Here is an 18,688-nt window from a genome sequence, read left to right as displayed (position 1 = left end):
CTGCCCGGCTTGAAACCATAACAGAAAATGGAAATATTACTTCCTGGGCTGCTTGAAGGAGAGCTGATGAACAGCCCAAATTCTTCACCTTTATGACTTTAGGTAGATATGGGAAGCCTATCTATTTGGGTTTGCTTTTGAATCAAAACACCCTACACAAACTGACAGAGAAAATGACCTCACTGAAGGTTTTCATTCAATTAAAGAAGTTTAACAACCTCTGACAGCACCACTGTAATTCCTGTTATAGTCAAGCTCAGAGCTTCACTTCTCAGCTATTCCTAAGCAACCAAAGAGATGACAGATGGATTGAGAATATTTAACTACACAACAAACTCAGGAGAAAGGGCAGAGAGAAAGCAAGAAAAGGAACACCTATTTTAACACAATTCAAACGTCAGTAATTGTTTCATCTGTATCTGACACTGCACCCAAACCAAAGCAGATAGGAGGTACATCACACAAAAATGTTACACAGGCTGACCCTGAAAAACAGCCTCACAAAAAGCACTTACTGAAATCACTGAGGTCAGAGCCAAAACAAGAACTTAACAGTTCAAGCACTGTTTCAGCCCAGCACTGCTTGACCTGACTTTTGATGAGATCACAACCAAAGGTGGCAAAGTTTGGGATGTAATTAGGTAAATTCCTAATTAGCAGCCTTCAAAAAATCAGCTGCAATTACAAGCTACTATCATTTCTTGGTCTCTCTGGGCCTGAATAGTAATTAAGGGTAATTAATCTTAAAAATATCTCACTTCTCATTGAGAGCTCCCAGCAGCACAGCAGGCAATGGAGGACGAAGCACCATAAGGTAGGAGAGGGATGTAGCTTTATCTTGTTAAAAAAGAATGGAACAATATGAGACCTGCTTTTAATTTCAGGTTTACTCTTAAGAGGTTTCTATTTAACTCACTTATGCAACCTTCCCTTTCTCTAAGGAAGAAGAAATCAAGTCAACAAAATTCCCAGCTCTAAAAAGATCTTCTGCTTAGTTTAAGCTCCACTGAGTTTAAAGTAGCCAGAAAGTGACGGATAAAGGGAGGCTTACCAGAGTTTGAAGAACTGCAGAGCTATGCAAGGAGGGAAATAAAGCAGCAGAGCTTGGGGTGTATCCAAAGTGCACATCACAGCTCTAGTGTTACTGCTGAAATGTGTTAATAATTCAAAATGCCTGCACCAGGCTAAGAGCTCCCTACTTCAATAGGAGTTTCCAACCCCTATTTAAGTCTTATTGAGCTGGAAAATAAACATTAAGACACTGAAACAAACCTTGAGCCACAAGAGAAGACTCTAATGGAAGGAGACTCTCAATCTGATGCTTCTCAAGTCTTACAATAAATAACCATGAGTTTCCCCCACCCCAGCAGGCAGCACCATGACCTGGTACCACTCACTCCATTCTTCCATGCAAACCCTTTTCAACACAAGGCTCCATCTCCCAATAGCTTCCCTGCTTGACCCAGCACTGCTATGCCTGTAATTACTGCAGGACTCACTACAGACAATTCCTAAATAATTTAACCAGCTTTTAAAAGTAAAATCCTGGACTCACAGTTAAGGTAACACAAGCTCTTTCTGTTTCTTTTTTCTCAACTACTTCAAGGGAGTGAATGGGAACTTGGTCCAAAATCACTTTAAAGACCAAATGTTTCAACATGTCCCATTTGCAATAAACACTCAAGCACCATGAAAAGCACTTACACAGCTGCCCTGGATTTCAAGGTAACTCATTTCATTGGTAGCCAAACACAGATTGGCAATACCAGATCAGATCACCTACACAAGAAGTGAAGTTTTCTAGAAGGCAATTTGTTTTATAACCATATTTATAAGCTTCATCATTCTTCCAATAGACCAGGATTAACTTTCAGGCAGGTTCACGGATCTTGAAGGTACATAAAGCATGCAGCACTATTTATTTTTATTTCCAAGTTGCTATAATGCCAGGTTTGCAGGTATCTAATAAGAAACACTATTTTCTCTGAATTATTACTGACATAATTCTGAGTGCAGCAATGCCAAAGGCTCACTGTGAAGTGAGAGGTGTTAGCACTGACTGCAACCCACAAATCAATCTCCAGTCAGTCACCCAGAAAAGCACCCAATGGGACTCTGAGCAGACGGATGCGGACCTAAGCAAGCTCCCCATAAAAGCTCCTTATGGGAAACAAAATATTTGAGAAGAACAAATTTCAGGTGGCCGCAGGAGATCTCACACCTTAAAAATACATCCCAGAGCAAGTCATCTGGCTTTGACTAAAGGTTCTTTAATTCCTATGGTAGATGGATGGAAAGAAGAAAAAACACTTATTAGAATCAAAGTTTGCTGTGGTACTTTAAATAGAAAGTTTAATAGAGTGGGTCTACAACAGCAGCACTCCATTTTATTATCATTATATCCTGCTTTACCAGGAGAAGAGCAACCTGAACGTGCACATTTGGCTGTCTCAATAGCCAGAAACAAGCAGTTAGAGGAAATGAGTAATTAATATCCTCAGAATCCTCAATGGAGACCAGAGAGCTTTTCAGTCTGGGAGCCCAGGAGGGAACAGAACCTTCACTGCTGCAGACACACCAGGCAAGGGATAAAATAACAAAACTATCAACGTCTACAAACATGTTTAAATGCCTTCTAGACATCCTAATAGTATGCGTGGGTGAGAATGTGTGCCTGTGTGTGTGTGTGCTTACCCTCCTAAAATGAAATGCCTGTCTGAAGCCAGACCCCTGGGAAAGTTTAGGTTCACAGGAAATCTTCTGCACAAATCTGTCTCTGTCGCAAGTAAAACAAACAGAAAACTTGAGTCTCAGCTTACAGGCCTGGAAGCATCCTCTGTGGTGCACACACTGCTTTGAAACGCTGTCACTTTAACAGCAAATATTGCTGCACATTGTCTGTAAGTGCTATTAGTTCAAAGCCTTTTCCTCTGCCCTGACCTCTGAAAGGCTGGTGAAATAGAAATTACTCCTCTGGAGCACATGGATTCTTCTTAAATGTTAATATACTTTAATTATACATATAATACATCTCTCTGTATTTTTTCAGGTCATTAAACCTCAGGCAAGAAAAATTTTCCAACACAACTCTGTTCCAGTTCCTAATTAAAGCAATTTTTACACCTTCCTGTGACACGCTGCTAAGGACGATTTATGATGGTGGCAAACAGCAGGAGGGCAATGCCAGAGTTAACAGCTGGGCTTATTGCAGTCACTTCTAAGATGTACTCATGTCATCAAGCAGCCGCTATGCACCAATAAAGACTGAGAACCCACAAGTCTCCTATCTTTTCAGTGTTAAATGCAACCCTGCAAAAATACCCAAAGGCCAAAAGGAAAAAACAAGAACAGACCACAAACAGCCTGTTCAGCTGAATTAACAGGGAGAATCTCATTTGCACTAGTGGAGATGACATGTGAATCCCACCCATCAACGAGCAACCAGCAAGGCAGGCAATGATTGTAAAGCAAGAAGTGATGTGCTAAAACCATATGGAGCACAGGGATGGGAGGCCTTGCTCCATAGGAGTACACAGCTAAAACTGAGCACCACATAGTATACAATACAGGTACTCACGTCATAATCAGAGATATTTGTGAATACGAAGCCAAATCCAGCAAAATTACCTCCCATAGCACCAGTACACAGCAAAACCCAGGGCAGGTTTTGTGGTTTTTACTACACATTTCCATCTTTTAAATAGGAATGAGATGAGTGGGGGAATTGCCATTTAATGTTTCATTTTCTAAAATAAATATTTTTTTCCTCTGCAAATGAGTGGAATAAATGAAGACATTACAGCCTGCAGCTGCTCATGACTGCCAAGATGCTGAAAATTATCGTGCCCACAGAAGTGCTGAGGGAATGAACAATCCCTCCCACTCCAAAGGCAGCGAGCAGGCTTCGTTTAACAGCAGGGATGGAAGATGAGAGCTGTGCTGCCTGGCTCCTAAACACAGGTCAGGAGGTAATCCCATGTTCCTGTTGTTGTAGCTGACCCATGCATGGACTGCTCTGTGCTGAAATACCTTAAACCACCCCAGGCAGCTCCAGCACAAGGCAGCTGGGCAGGCTTTCCCATTTTTGGGTTCTTTGCAACCCATCACAGGAGAAAAAGCAATGCATAGAGACCTTCACAGGTATCCTTCCTTTCATTGGAATCTATTATTAAATCAAAGCAAAAAAGACAAAACAGCCAGAAGATGACAACCCACTCAAATGGCTTTGTTAATGCACAAGCAGAACTGAACTGCTCTTTGCAATACCCCTCACTCTGAAGACACCACAGGAAAATGCAATTGCAGACACAACCACAGGGATCACTGAGAAGCAGCAGTTTGCTGTGGCTGGAAGGGCTGCAGGCATCAAACCACCCTGCTGAGCTGCAGCAGCATTCCTGGCAGCTGATGCCTCAGGCGGAAGTGATTCTGGTTCAAATGCTTCCTTTATCACTGATAACACACTCCTACCACTTGCAATGCCAGGGCTTAACAGATAAGGAGGAGAGGATCTTCCAGGCACCTTAATCCAGTCTTGTTCTGACAGGGCTTTATTTTTAGAAGGCAGCTACTCGTAAACACAACCACAGCAAGACGGTGCTGTCTGAGGGGCAAACTTATGCTAAAGGCAAGATAGCTGCAGCAACAGGAATGTGCATGGCAGCACTATCTCTGCCATAGCAATGTGCTCTTCAGTGAGCAAACAGTATCATCTGGAAAGTGCAGAGTTCATCATGTCTCCATATTCCATTACTAGAACTTCAAGTGAAGATTACCTCTGTTTTTTCCAAGCACAATGCCTTTACTTCTGGCAGGAAGATACTTACAGAACGCCTTATCACTGTTTCTCCTGACCACATTAATGGCACAGACATGGATGTGAAGGGTGGACAAGGAACTGGCTGAATGGCTCCATGCCCAGAGCATTGTGCCCATAGGAGCCTAACAAGGTTCAACAAGGCCAAGTGTTGCACTTTGTGTTGATAGGGGCTATGGCAGTGAGTCCAGAGGAGGATGTCTCTGAAGAAAAGCATCCCCAAATGTATCTTTATGTTAGCACAGTGCTAGGATGAGAACAAATCTGTCTTTATACATCTCAGAGAGTTAATTTAAAACCATCTCATGAGGTGAAATGCCAAGATATTAATACCAATTGCAGCATGAGACCATATTACAAGTGACATAAATGTTACAAAACAATCTGAAGTTCAGCCAGGCTGTTAATAGACAGCATTACACAATTACTGGCACAGCCAGATAATACTGCATTTCTACTATGCACATTTTTAACAGCAAATAGATTCTGAAAGGAGTCTACACCCACTACCCCCTCAGATGCAACTTGGTAACTCGCTATTAGGTGCCAAGCTGTCAGTTACAAATCAGTGCAGCCTACAAAGGAGCTACCGACGAAAGCCACTCGATTAAAATGTATGAGTCCCATACGAACCTATTTTTAAGCCTGTAAACTAATACTGCTGTTGTATTAATGGCTTTCATTTATTCTGCCTTTCTCCTATGAAGGCAATACTGTAATGCCTTATTTGTTCATTTCTCAGGAGCAAAGCTCTGCTCTTCAGATATTTTTATCTGTATTACAAAGTTATTACACTGCAGGAATCTTGCTTAGAAAGAGGCAGGCAGGGGCTGATTTGTTGTCTTTGAGAACATCTGGCCTCAGGTACACAAACAGCTGTGTGTATTTGGCTGAGCAAGGCTTTGGTTCTGCATAGATAGCTGTGATGGTTTTCCAGAGGCAGCTGAGCACCTCTGGATGCTGTTAGCACCGTGCCCCCCTCTGCTGCTGCCCATACAGACACACAGCAAACAGAGCAGGGCCCGATAGGACTGAGCAAACAGGAGGAATTTTAGAGATGGAAAAAAAAGAAGGGATGTATAACTCTGTTATAACTGTCTGCAAAGCTGCCAAAGTACATGAGCATGCAAGGCTGTAAATAATTCACTATATTAGAGAAAATGTTTCACTAATTAAAAGGTCATAATCTCTTTTTGGCCACAAAGCTGGTGGATGCTGGATGCATTCCTGCTTCTGAAAACACAGAACACTGTGTGCCCTATTTATGAGAAAATAGCAGCGACTTTCGCTTCTCGACCCTGCAAGGAACTGCTCAATGAAAAATGCATCTGCCCATATTTCTGATGGATGGACCACAAAGGAATAAAGCCCGCACACAGCTCAAAATGAGTAGCAGCTCCCTGTATTCTGATGACACAGCTGCTGCAGTGCACAACACAGAGCTGAGAAAGCACAATGAGAACGGGTAAATTGGAATTAGGATATTATATTTACATAAACACATGCACGCAGTTGTTTAAAGATGCACACACGAGCTAAAAATATGCAGGCACTTATTATGGACGGCTCAATAATGAATGATGCAGACTTAGAAGTGTGACATCAGCCTCAGAGGGGTGACCACATGGCTGGGGACAGATTCTGGCCCAGAACACAGAAGCAATTCCAAACAAAGAGACCAGATTGCTTTAACTTCCTATTGCTAAACATCACACCATGAACCAAACAAACCCCACTAGAGCTGCCCCTGCCAAGTCAGCTGGTAACAAAACACACACAGAAAAGAGATCTGAAACTCACCTGTATGTTGCCAAAGTCCACGTTTTCATAATGGAAATGTGCACATTCAGCCATCTTCGGGAAATGACCCTTTGTAAAGGATAACCTGAAGCACACCAAAAGCACATCATAAGATGCAAATCACTGAAAGCAAGCTCAGCACCAAAGCTACGTTATACAATCCAATTGCTCATACAAAATAAGAGCTTCCTCACCCTAAAGCCAAGGGAACAGAGGGGTCTGTTGATGTGATGCACCAAAACAGTGGAGAAAGGAATTGAGTGAGAGAGGAAAAACCAAATTGCAAAATGGCTTTTATCATCGCATCCTAAAAAACAGTGTGGCATTCCATCAACACCAAGGCCCACATCTTTAAGGAACAGTGCAGGGACAAGCAGCTCCACCTTAACAAATGCATTTTTGCAGTGCAAAGAAGCAGCCTTACACGAGACACGTAGGAAAGTAGAACGTTACCTGTGAAAGGCATCACAGCCCATCAGTCCCGGGTTGATGTATCTGAGGGTGCAGAACAAACGCTATTTATCCTCTGCTTTTTTAAAATTCAAAAGTGAGGCATAATTATTCCCAAGTGACTCCAGCTACAGCAATGGCTTAAGGGGAGATCCTCCAGCTCTGCAGCATGCTCTGCTTCTGCTGAAGCTATTACAGACTCCTATAGATAACTGTGGTGGTGAGCCAATGAGATTGTCATTATCTAGCTCTCTCTTCCCACGGGAATATAAGTGGGAAGTGAGATACAGCATCTGGCTGCTCAGCACTAGAACAAAGAGCCATTTCCCTCACAGCATCAGAGCACTACGGAGAGGTAATCTGAATGCACAGAGCAATCAATACTGGGGAGCTCTGGTCCTCAAGTCAGCATCCTTAGCAAAGACAAGTCAAATAATATTGATCACTTTTGAGCCTCTTTACAGGTTAGGGGGTTTGAAACCTCAGCTACAAACATAATAAGTGGGTTTACATCATCTGGGAGAGAATGAGAGAGAGAGCAAAGGAGGCTCACAGGGAAATGAAAGGGAATCAGAAGGAAACCATGAATACTGCCAAAAAGAAATTGTGCAAAACCCATTCAGGGAAGAGGCACAAAGAATGTGAAAAAAGGGGAAAGAGCAAAATATCATATATATATATAGGCCGCCCTAACATGTATATACACATAAACGCACACATATGTCTGTATGTGTACATATATATACATATATATACTTTAATGGATCAATTTCAGAGAGAAATCACAGAAGTTTAGGAATACAGTAACAGCAAGTTGAAAGACTCCAACAGGCTTTGCCTTCATGGCAAAAAGCAGGCAAGGGACCTAAGGAAACCTCTGATCCCCACTTCCATGCTATGTACATTAGAACACTGTTATGCAAGGATTTGAGTTGCCCTTAGTGAAGGCATTAACAAAATCTGTCACTGACTGCCCTGGCTGTATTCCAACACAAGAGGATATCACAACTGGGAGCCCAGCAAAGGTAGGGAAATAAAAGAAGAGCATTCTTACTTTTTCACATTCTTCACTTTCATACTTGCTGTGCTGCCGCAGGTCCGGAGCGGTAACTCCCCTGTTATGTCAGGGATATCTGCACCACGTGCCTGCAAAACAAGCAAAGGAAAGTGAGGAACTTAAAATGGGATTGCATGCTGTGGATTGCTGCTCACAAAGCATGAGCTCAAATCAATGGTGGTAAAAGCTGCACTTCTGCCTTTTAAGGGAAACTGAACCCAAGGTGATGACTTAACATGTGATTACCTCTTCCTAAACAGCTCTGTAGAGCCTTACTAATAACTCTGAGATCAGATATTTTGCTCATCACTTCTTGTTTCTAAATAGAGATTTTCAGAGGTAGAGTCCAACAAACAACACCCAACTCCATGTTCAGACAGCTGAGCAGCACTCAGGCACAGGCCCTGGATGCAGCTGGATGGTTCATGCAGCACAAAACAGAAATATTGCAGGAAGAAAAATAAACATTTCTTTTTCTTCTCCAGAATCTGGGAGACATTGAAAACAGTGAAACAAATCTGACAGAACCACGTGGGCCCCCAGGCAGCCTGCAGTGGGCAGAGCCCTCCTGCTGACTCAGAGCAGCGTAGGCAAAACTCACACCTCCAGGAGATGTAAATGGCAGCATCTCTGCTCCAGGTTCTGCCATCCCCTCCTTCCCAGCTGAGCTCAACCTTGCTGGTTGCCTTCCCATTTCCAGCAGCATGCACAGCTGACGTGGACTACAATGAGATGCGATGCACCCACTAACTCTGGGGGCTTTTCCTATTAGATTTGAGCTCTATGGGCTGGGCAGCTGACCATAATCTGTCCAAAGGCTCAGAGCTGAGGAAAATGGGCAGAATGGTGATCCTGTGTAAGCCAACAGCTTTGGTACAAGGCACAAACAGCAGAAATAGAAAGGTGATTAGATAATGAAGAAAGAAATCTACTGCTATTTTATAAACCCTGTTCCTCCAAACTGAAATGCAATTACTTTCCATTTAAACCACAGGAAGCCAGCTACAGAATATCACACTTCATTCACCATTAATTTTACCTGCTTTGATCCCAAACCTGGCATGCAGGACATCACCCCATATCACCTCCCTCTCAAAACACTCCACAATGAGATTTGTTATCTTCTATTCTTTGTGTCACAGCAATTTCATTCTAAAAACCATTTGGAAACAGTTTATTTACACCTGAGAATTAGCTGGCTAACATCACAGGTTGGCTTCTCACTCCTTTCTCTTCTACACATCCCTGTTTTGTGAAAGCTCAGTAATTGCAGAACAAATCTGTCCATGCAAATTGTTTAGTCTGATTTTCACAGCTTAATGCCGCACCAATCAACCTGCTTTGGTCCCAAATTTGGTAAACAAATCAGGCCTTGATCCAGAACTCAGCCTGCTGGCTTCATATGCATCCTCAGGCCGCTGTGTTTGGTTGGAGGTTTCCTGCTGCAATGCTCCAAGCTGGGATGGTCCCACTGCAGCCTTTGTGCAACAGAGCAGCACCGACTGTGGGGCAGGCAGACATCACTGAAAGGCTTAAACAGTTCTGAGACAACACCTGTCTGTCTGTCTGTCCATCCTCCTGGAATATAGGACACCAGGTTTAGGTCATCACAGCCACATGAGTGCTGGGTGTCCCCTGTGCCACTTCTGAGTGCTGCTGTTGAACCTCCCAGGGATGCCAAATTTGAGTCTGAAGTCTTTTATCACCTTGACTTGAAGAACTTCAGCTTTGCTCTCTCTGGCACAAAACCTCAGTCATAAATAATTTATATCTAACAACTCCACAGCAGAACATGAAGGGATTTTCTCCTAAAAGTCTCACTGCATTCATCAGCCCTCCTCCCTCACTTCCAGAATTGTAACACGATGTGAAAGCACACGTGAAATTGAAGCACTCCACTGAGCATGATGTGTTAAAGTTCATACCTGGGTGTCCTCAGCAGGGGAGAATCCCAAGCTGGGACAAAACCCATGGGTGCAGGCTCACACCAGGACACACATCCCTTACTCAAGCCATAGTAAATACTAGATAGGCATTAGCATTTATGCATCCCCCCATCACCAGTCTCTCATCCAAACCAATCTGGAGAAACCAGACTGCTCTGGGTTCCTTTAGTAGCACATGGCCTTGTTTCTAACAGTGGCAGAGCTGAATCAAAATGCTGGAGCTGCTCTCCATGGCAGTCCGCCCTTTCCATCATTTTCACATCCCCTTCATTCTACAAATCAAACCAAAAGACCACCACCAGAGCTCACCAGAAAGGCAGCCTTCGTCAATTTCATTTCATCACTGAAGAGCAGCAGGAAACTGCTGCTGCAGCACAAGTCATCACCCAACAGCAAGAGATGCTCTACTTAATTGGAGCAACTGCAGCCACTGACGGACTCAAGTAGAGCAATTTCTTTCTACTCATACTTGAAACAGCCATGCAAGATCTCCACAATAAATAAGCATGTTTTAATGCGTTGCAGCTGAGTTCTTCAGAACCACTTGAGGTACCTGGATGTATTGAAGGCATATAAGCATCTGGTTTGTGTGCCCAAGTCTGGCAATCTCATCTTAAACAGAAATACCTCAAGTTTTACTGAAGAAACAAGAAATAATTATCCTTCCAACTCCACGCCCCCAAATCGAGCTGAAGAATGAGCACCAGTGCTATTCAGGGGCTGAGCAGCAGAGTGCAGCACTGGCACACCTAATACTGGAAACCAAGGGCACAGTGTGCTGTGTGGCCCAGAGTCCCCATCCTGAACTGCAAGAGCTGCCCAGTAGGGAAACTCAGGATCCTGTCCGCACTCGTTCTTAATCCCGTGTCTAAGAAATCCGAGTTCAATAAAGAAGGTGCTTTGATGTGTATCGTTTTCTCAGTTCAGGACTTCTAATTCCATTTTCCACGTTCCCTGTCACTGCTGAATTGTTCGAGCCAGTCCTTACCACACAGCATGGTTAGCAGGGAATTATTCTCTCTCAGAAGACCACACAGAATGAGCTTTTTCTGCTCCCAACTCCTCCCCTCAAAGGGGAAAAAAAAAAAGCAAGAGGAAACTTTTAAGCACTGCCATGAGCTGGCAAATGAAGGGAAACCTCTCATTCCTGAGCTCCAGTGTTACAGGCGTTCACCCACAGCATCCATTTACCATAGTTTAAAGGATCAGCCTGAGTAGAGAACAAAGCATGAGTTCTTAACTATTCACGTCCTGCTTTCTCAAATCAAGTCTGCTAGTTCACAGATAGGCAAGAAGAGCCCCCCCCCAGCTCATATGTAAAGCAGCTAATTTGGTGAATGGAATCCAAGGCACAGAGTAAGCAACTTGGCAGCAGTCTGACCCTGCTCTGGCAGGGCTATTGTGACTGGGAACAAAACTCACCTCGTAAAGCTGGCGGATTTTATGTCATGATGGGATTTCTTAAGTGGGCTTTAAAAGACACATGGACTTGCAGACGAATCAAACGCACCCAAAGAATGACAGCTATTCCCAGCAAAACAGCCCTATGCTTGTATATTTCATAGCGACTGCTTGTTTCAAAGACAAAAATGGATGCAACGAGCAAAAATGAGTGGCTGGCTACCGAGGACAGCATCAGCATGATAACTACCTGAGAGCTTTAATGCTGTGTGGCTGCAGGCAAGCAGCAGTGAGTGCCTCATTGCCATTCACAAAGAGGTCGGCCCAGGGAGCTGCATGTAGGGTACACAGCCCCATAGAATGGTTTCTGGCTGAGAAATGTACTTTAAGAACAAAAATCCCACATACAATATGCGTGGGAAAGGCAGCCAGGGTTGGAATCCTCCTTCCATACAGCTCACAAAATAAATTTTAGAAGAAGGCCAGAGAAAAGAGAGCATCCAATGAACACCATCCAATGAACACAAAGCTTTCATTCCTGCTCCTTGCTGGCTCCAAAAATTCCACCCCAAACCCCCTTACCCTGTTTGATGCATGATTTCTACAGCCTATTGTTTCACAGAGGGAGGAAGGGGTCTTAATCACAGCTCACTCATAAAGGACCTGTGGGGCTCTGGGTGCCAGAATGCAATTGCTCATAGCACAGAAAACTTGAGGGATTAATTCAGGCTGTACTCAGCCAATGCCACTCCTCAGTCCCCTGTCCATACGCAGTGCTCATGTAAATAACAGCGCTGCACTGCATTATGTTACAGGTACAAATCAGCTTAGAAACCAAGGAATTTTCCCACTGTGGTGGAAGAAACACTAGGAAGGCAGGAAAACCAGCAGCCTGACAGTTAACCCAATAAATCAGGAGCCAGTGGAGTTAATAGGAATTCATATTTATGCATGCAAAACCAGCCTGGGCTCAGCTTATACAAGATCTGGTTCCAATGGCATAAAAGACATAGCTGCTATATAATACACTCATTTTGCAAACCCTTATAATAACACAGCAATGTGAGGAATGTCTCTGTTTGTAACATGCAATTTATACCATCACTATCCATAAACTGCAGCCCACGAGAACAAAAGGGTCAGCCCAGTCACTGTGCTCCAGTGCTGCCCAGCACAGCTGGGCTGGGGATCCCATGCTGCTCCAGGGCCTTCAGCCAGAGGAGAAACAGTGAGCAGAGCTGACACAAGCATTCCTGCACTCATATCTGAGGTGACAGTGAGCTGCAGCTCGTGCCATTGTGGGTCAGAACAGGACACAGCAGTGGCACAGGGATGCAGCCTGTGCATGCTCCTGCTTAGCACAGTATGCAGGTAAGTGCAGTGCTCCTCCCCATTGCACACAATAGGGATGCTTTGTAACTACTGAAACATTTCTATATCCCTGAAAGCTTCTATTTCATTCTATTTCTTAAAGAACCTGCAGGTTGGCATTCAGAGCTCAACATCATTATGAAATGAAACACGAAGAAATTGTTAACAGAAACTCCACATATCCCCATCCTTTGCATCCATTCTTGCAGAAGCCACAGCCAAGACCTGGGGCAGCTCTGGGCTAAGGACTGTACAAAGAATGAGGAACAAGCCCAGCTCTAACAAGAGTGAAATCTTTCTCGAAACCTTAATCATCCACCAAATTCCACATGGTTTTATAAACTGCATTTAAGATTAGTTTTCTCCTCACTTCTGTCCCAAATTTAAGAGAGTGATATATTGAGGTCTCATTAAAAAGCCTTCATTACAAACCATGCTATGTTAGCTCACCCAGTATCAAACACTGAGAACACCACAGTTCTCAGAACCCAGCTGAACAGCTTTAAGAACAAGGATCATTATAGGGACTTCATGCAGACAAATCTCACCCCTGTGCCATTTGGAGGCTTGCATTTCTCCTTAAGAGAATTCTACCAGCATAAGCTAAATGGGGTGATGACTGCCAGCTGTCTGCCTGCTTGTTCAGTTATTCATTTGCCAGAACCATGGATTATTAGTGGTTTCCTATTGGTAACTTAGAGGTTCCTGCATTGCTCTTCTAGGCGACCTGGTTTCAAACCAGTAACACTTGGGGATACTGAGGTTACATTTAACAACCTCATCACTAATTGCATCTCCAGATTCCCAAAGTGACTGCGGAGAGGTGTGGGGTAGAATCCCTGCTGCATGTAGAAGAGAAGTCCTGGACACATCCAGAAGGGATGTACTCCTGATGGATGCACTGTGGACAATGTAGGATGAGCCCAGCTGGAAGGATGAACACCAGCACTCTGCTCAGGGCAATGTGGATCCAAATCTCTCAGGAAATAAACTCACCACAGCTTTAGGGACTGGAAGATGCGTCAGACACTGCAGAAAAAGCCACCTTGCTCAGAAACATATGTCATGTATACATATATAAAAGAAATCCTATTTCCAGTTGGACTCAGTACACTCACCTTATCTCAAGTGCAGGACTGCCTGCAGTCTTAGTGCAGCTCCAGGTGCTATCATTCTGTGGCAGCACCATTTGAAAGGAGCACATGAATAAAGAGTTCTACACTCATTTCACTCTTTTAATTCTGCTTCCCCACTAAATTCTGACTAAATCCTGCTACAGGGAGAGGCTGCTTTTATAGCACGGCAACTCTGCACCCACAGCAAGGTGCTGAGAGCAAGTCAGATAGTCAGTGACAGAAGGCAAAATGCAGAATTAGGTAAAACTATCAGATTACACTGAAGTTAATGATAGGTTGAGAGCAGCTGTTTTGTAGGTTTGTGTGAGAAATCTTATTTAAAGGCTCTCTTTCACGACTTTATTTCTTCTAGCAATAGAAACAGAGCACTCTTCAGGTCCTTACAAGGAAAAGATGCTCCTTTCCTGTACGGTAACATAATCAGCTCAGAGAGATGTTAGAAAATCCATATGTTACAACATTACTTGGCTCAAACATGACTTTGTCCCCAGAGCTCACAAGTATTTCACAAAGAAAGTCAGCATCATCAACTGCATCTTTTGAAATGGAGCAGAGAAAGAAAAAGGGCACATGTGAAGGTTACCCAGCAGCGCAGTGGGACCTGGGGGCTGAGACATGAGAAAAGTGGTGCAGATAATATTGCTACATTCTAAAAATATAGAAAATAATTGGAGGTTGCTATAAAATACAGCAATCCTTGAGGATCGGTCAAGATGTTGTGCTATGACCTAACTCCTATGAAGGCTGTCCATCTGGTGCTGCAGCATTTAAGTCAGTCTGACTCTGGATTATAGAGCTCCAATGGAGCTGAAGGAGCCACCCAAAGTACCAAAAGCATCCAGATCTTCCTGGGAAAACCACCTGCCTTTGTGCTAAACCACAGAGAACAACAGCTGAAAGTACAAATTAGAGTCCTACAAAGGATTCTAAAAACTCAGGTGTCCATGATTAGCCAGTAAGAATGGAAATATTAATAGAGTTTCTGTCCTATCTAATAGAAAATCCTTTAGTTTACTTCCCATTAAGAAGCAGCTTTGGAAACAAAGCACTCATATAAATTAATAATAAGCACTTCCAAACACACTGCAGATAAAAGGGGAGGGAAGGGGATGCTCACCTAACCGTGAATGCATAAATCACCTTTCCTAAAGTACAAAAGCATGTACATAGGCAAAGTTTGAGAGACAACTGAATGAGCATCACAGACCTGTCTGTTGTGTCAGAACTGCCCAAGCTCTTTGCACTGTTGCTAGTCTCAGCAGTTCCTCACCTGGCAGAGCGTGACATTCATTCCAAGTGACAAAGCCTTGCACCCAGTTGGGTCTCCAGCTGTCTACAATGAGAAGCAATGGAGAACAGAAAACAGCACAGCTACATCCAACTTCTCCAAGCTCTTACAGCCTCCATTACCCAAAGGCTGAAATAAGAAGCAACAACAAAACCTGTCTCTAGGATGGAAATTTGATTCACTTAACACTAGCAAGTGAGGTTTCTATGTTCATCTACAATGTATTCAAGCCTGCATGAGGTCAGAACACCACAAGCCACTGTAACTACAATGTAACTACATTATAACCACTTCGCCCTGAGCTCCACCATACGAATGGCAACAAATCTCAGACCCGAATTTCCTTGGGGAAAAAAAACCACCCAACTGACTACAACAACCATAGAATAACTCAGGTTGGGATAGACATTAAAGATCATTAAGGCCAAATGCAACCCAACCATACTACCCTGAGTACCCTAACTCTAAGAAATGAAGTATGCCAGCTAAATTGTGAGACTGAATTAGAGATGATAATCCCGAGGCACACCTGGAGGTTACAGACAGCACTGTGTCATCATACAGTGACCCACTCGAGCCCTGGCTGTGCAGTGTGAAGAAGCTCCATGCTCTGAGGCTGCAGCACACACTGCTGGCCAAGCAACACTGATTAGAACTGGCAGTGCTCCCACACATGCAGCATCACTGAGATCTGCTGGCCAACATTGAGAGAAGGAAATGAAATACCTGCAGATAAAGGAAAAAAAATATATCCAGGAAGATGAATATTTCACCCAAAATGTTCTTCCTCTGATCCAGCCAGATATTAATGGTGCTTTAAACCTTAAATAATCCCATTGGGATGAACGTTCACGTTCCACTGGTCTCTCAATGCTCTGTTTGCTTTGTCTGTCTTGCTGGATTCTTCTATGGCTTCGTGAATAGCACCAATTCACTTAAACCATCTCTCAGAAAGGCTTGTTCAGCCTGTGAAAGTAAGCTGAGTTGAAATGCAGGCTCTCTCACTGTAGGGCACAGTGTAAGGGTTGGGTACTTTACATCCTTCCTTTGAAAGGTTGATCAGGAAGGTGCTGATAAAGGAAACACAAATGCATACGTGACAAGGTCGATGCTTCAAGAGGAAGAAGCATCTCAGATCTTCTATGGGAGAATTAGGAATCCCAGGTTGTCACATAAAGAATGAGAAAACCTAAAGGAATGTTGCAATGTTTCCAGATAAGCAAGATGGAGTTAGAACCCTGTTTCACTGCACTGTTGATCCTAAATCCATATGACCTGATGCAAAGGAAAAACTGTCACTGGTCTCACATCACTGTAATGATGTTCAGCCCTGCAGCAGCAATCCCACCCACGAGCATTCAGATCTCCCCCTTGTCCAATTGCATTGCAGAATGCAATTTCCTCTTCTGCTTAGGATGCTAATGAAGCAATTTAAAATATATGAAAATAACAAGCAAGATAGGACACCTGGACACTTCTGTACTGAAGCAAGGCAGGCCAAGTGTCTGTAAGATAAGATAACTTCACAAAACCACCTGATCAACTGCCTAATTTGGCAACTAAATAAAGTAACAACCTCCTGCCCCAGCTCAGCAAGTTCTAGAGGAGATGGGAAAAGAGGAAGCGAAGGCAGAGAGAGGTGCTCCTTTAAAAAGGAAACAAGTCAGAGTAATGCAGAAGCCTGCAGCCCACAGCCCATTTGCAGTGCTGTGATAAGGATAAGAGCAGCGCCTCTGTGCTTGCTTTTCTGCAGTTCCTTTCCCTCTGATGCCAGGTTAGCTTTTAGGTTAACATTTCACTGCTGTAGACTTTGCCAGCTTTCTGCTAAAATAATGCTCTTCCACAATGCTGCATGCTTCAAAGAGCATGTTTTTACAAGAAGTTCCCTTCATGCTCCGAAGTCTTGCTGAAAACAAGGTTAATGCAGACTGAAAATCGTTGTGACATTACAGACCTTTTAATTGGTTACCAGACCTGCTTTGGGGCACGCATTAATAGGGCAGAAGCGTTATGCGTGCTCCTTCTCCCTCCCCCTTGACAAAGCGCCAGAGGAAGGAAAGTATTTTGGTCTTACTGAAACTACTACACAACCCATTTAAAAAGCTGAATTTCAAAGAGGAAGAATCAAAGCATGATATCAAACAACAGCCAGCAGCGCTTGTTATTCAGAACGAAAGTCACACATACAGAAATGCAACCAGGTGTTTTACCATAGCACTGAGGGTCTCCTCCCAGTCCGGCCTCTCTCGGGGATGGATGCTTCTCTGAAGCTCTGGCACAAAGTCATCTTCTTCTGAATGTAAAGAGGACTTCATCATTCTGAAAAGGAAGACAGACAGGTTTGATCCGTGGTCATCTATGCAGGTCTTAAAGCACTGAAAGACCTTCAGACTGTTTTAATGAGCTGCTGTTTGCTCATGCAAACACCCTTAGCCTGTGAGAAGCAGACACTGAGTCCTTGGCCAATAGAAGGTGCAGCATCATCTGCTGTGGCTTCACTAACAGCGAAGATTCAGGCAGGCTTTTATTAGTAGATGGCATTTATTGAGAGTAACTCATTTGATTATCAGTGCTGCATCCACAATTAAAACAAGCAGCTTATCAAAACGAGTGCTTCCTCAGCTTTAAGACTTGAAAATAAGACTGAATTCACACCTTTAACTTCACTTTGGATTACAGATCAATTTCCCATACACTCCTCAGGTTTATGCCGATTCCCCCTGGATTTCCCATCAGAAATCTGTTCTCTTAATAGCATTTCCCACCAAAGCCAATGCTTTCCTTTTGACAAATAAACTTCCCACGCGTCTGAAACACTGCCAGCACTGCAGGGCTGCCCAAGGACACCGTGCCTCCCGCCTTTAGGATGCACACACACACTACAGCAAAACGAGCCCATGGAGCCACCCATAGGAGGTCTCAATTCAATGTTACCCAGTGGTAACAAACTCAGCAGCTGGGAAACAGTCAGAGGAGCATGGAAGCATCCTCTGAAACCAAAGGGATGTTACTGTAGCTAGAAGCAGGCAGCCATCGTTACAATTTATCCCGAAGGAAAGACAGGAGTTGGGTGGCCAGGCACCTCCTTGTCCTCTGTCACTACCCAGGGCAGAGCAGAAATGAAACAGAACGAGGAATATCACATACATGGATATCCACCAGCACTGACGTAAAACACGGACACGTTCTGTAAACATCAAGGGACAAATGAAACCCTCTCTGTTCCATACAGCCCACACTTGGCTATTTCACAGGAGCTGTAATTGACTGAAAATTCACTGCAATTTAATATGACCTGTAATGACAGAAATACCATTGTATTTGAAATGCCACTTCTTCAGCTGCAACGTAGCTCTCTGTGCCCATCAAACAGCAGCCGACACCGTTACATTAATCACGGCTCTGCCCATACAGAGGTCATTA

At 43.7% G+C, this 18,688-nt stretch overlaps 1 protein-coding gene across 5 annotated transcripts in view; it reads right to left on the bottom strand.

The window, feature by feature from the left end:
• ARHGAP32 (Rho GTPase activating protein 32) overlaps positions 1–18,688 on the bottom strand; it is a 132,513-nt gene that overhangs the window by 68,335 nt on the left and 45,490 nt on the right. For 3 of the 5 annotated variants that reach the window (XM_085525789.1, XM_085525791.1, XM_085525790.1), the window contains exons 2-5: positions 17,476–17,584; positions 8,121–8,212; positions 7,070–7,111; positions 6,617–6,701 (exon numbers count right to left, since the gene is read on the bottom strand). In XM_085525789.1, the coding sequence (XP_085381915.1) occupies positions 6,617–6,701; positions 7,070–7,111; positions 8,121–8,212; positions 17,476–17,583 (327 nt within the window). In that variant the 5' untranslated portion in view covers position 17,584. The remainder of the gene's footprint in view (positions 1–6,616; positions 6,702–7,069; positions 7,112–8,120; positions 8,213–17,475; positions 17,585–18,688) is intronic. The other 2 variants (XM_085525792.1, XM_085525793.1) reach the window with 1 other exon arrangement.

This window comes from Coturnix japonica, chromosome 34, assembly GCF_054131305.1.
Source record: "Coturnix japonica strain WE chromosome 34, WE-NBRP24, whole genome shotgun sequence".
Lineage (NCBI taxonomy): Eukaryota > Metazoa > Chordata > Aves > Galliformes > Phasianidae > Coturnix > Coturnix japonica.
The sequence above is the reverse complement of the archived record's forward strand: the minus strand, read 5'-3'. Positions and strand labels throughout refer to the sequence as shown.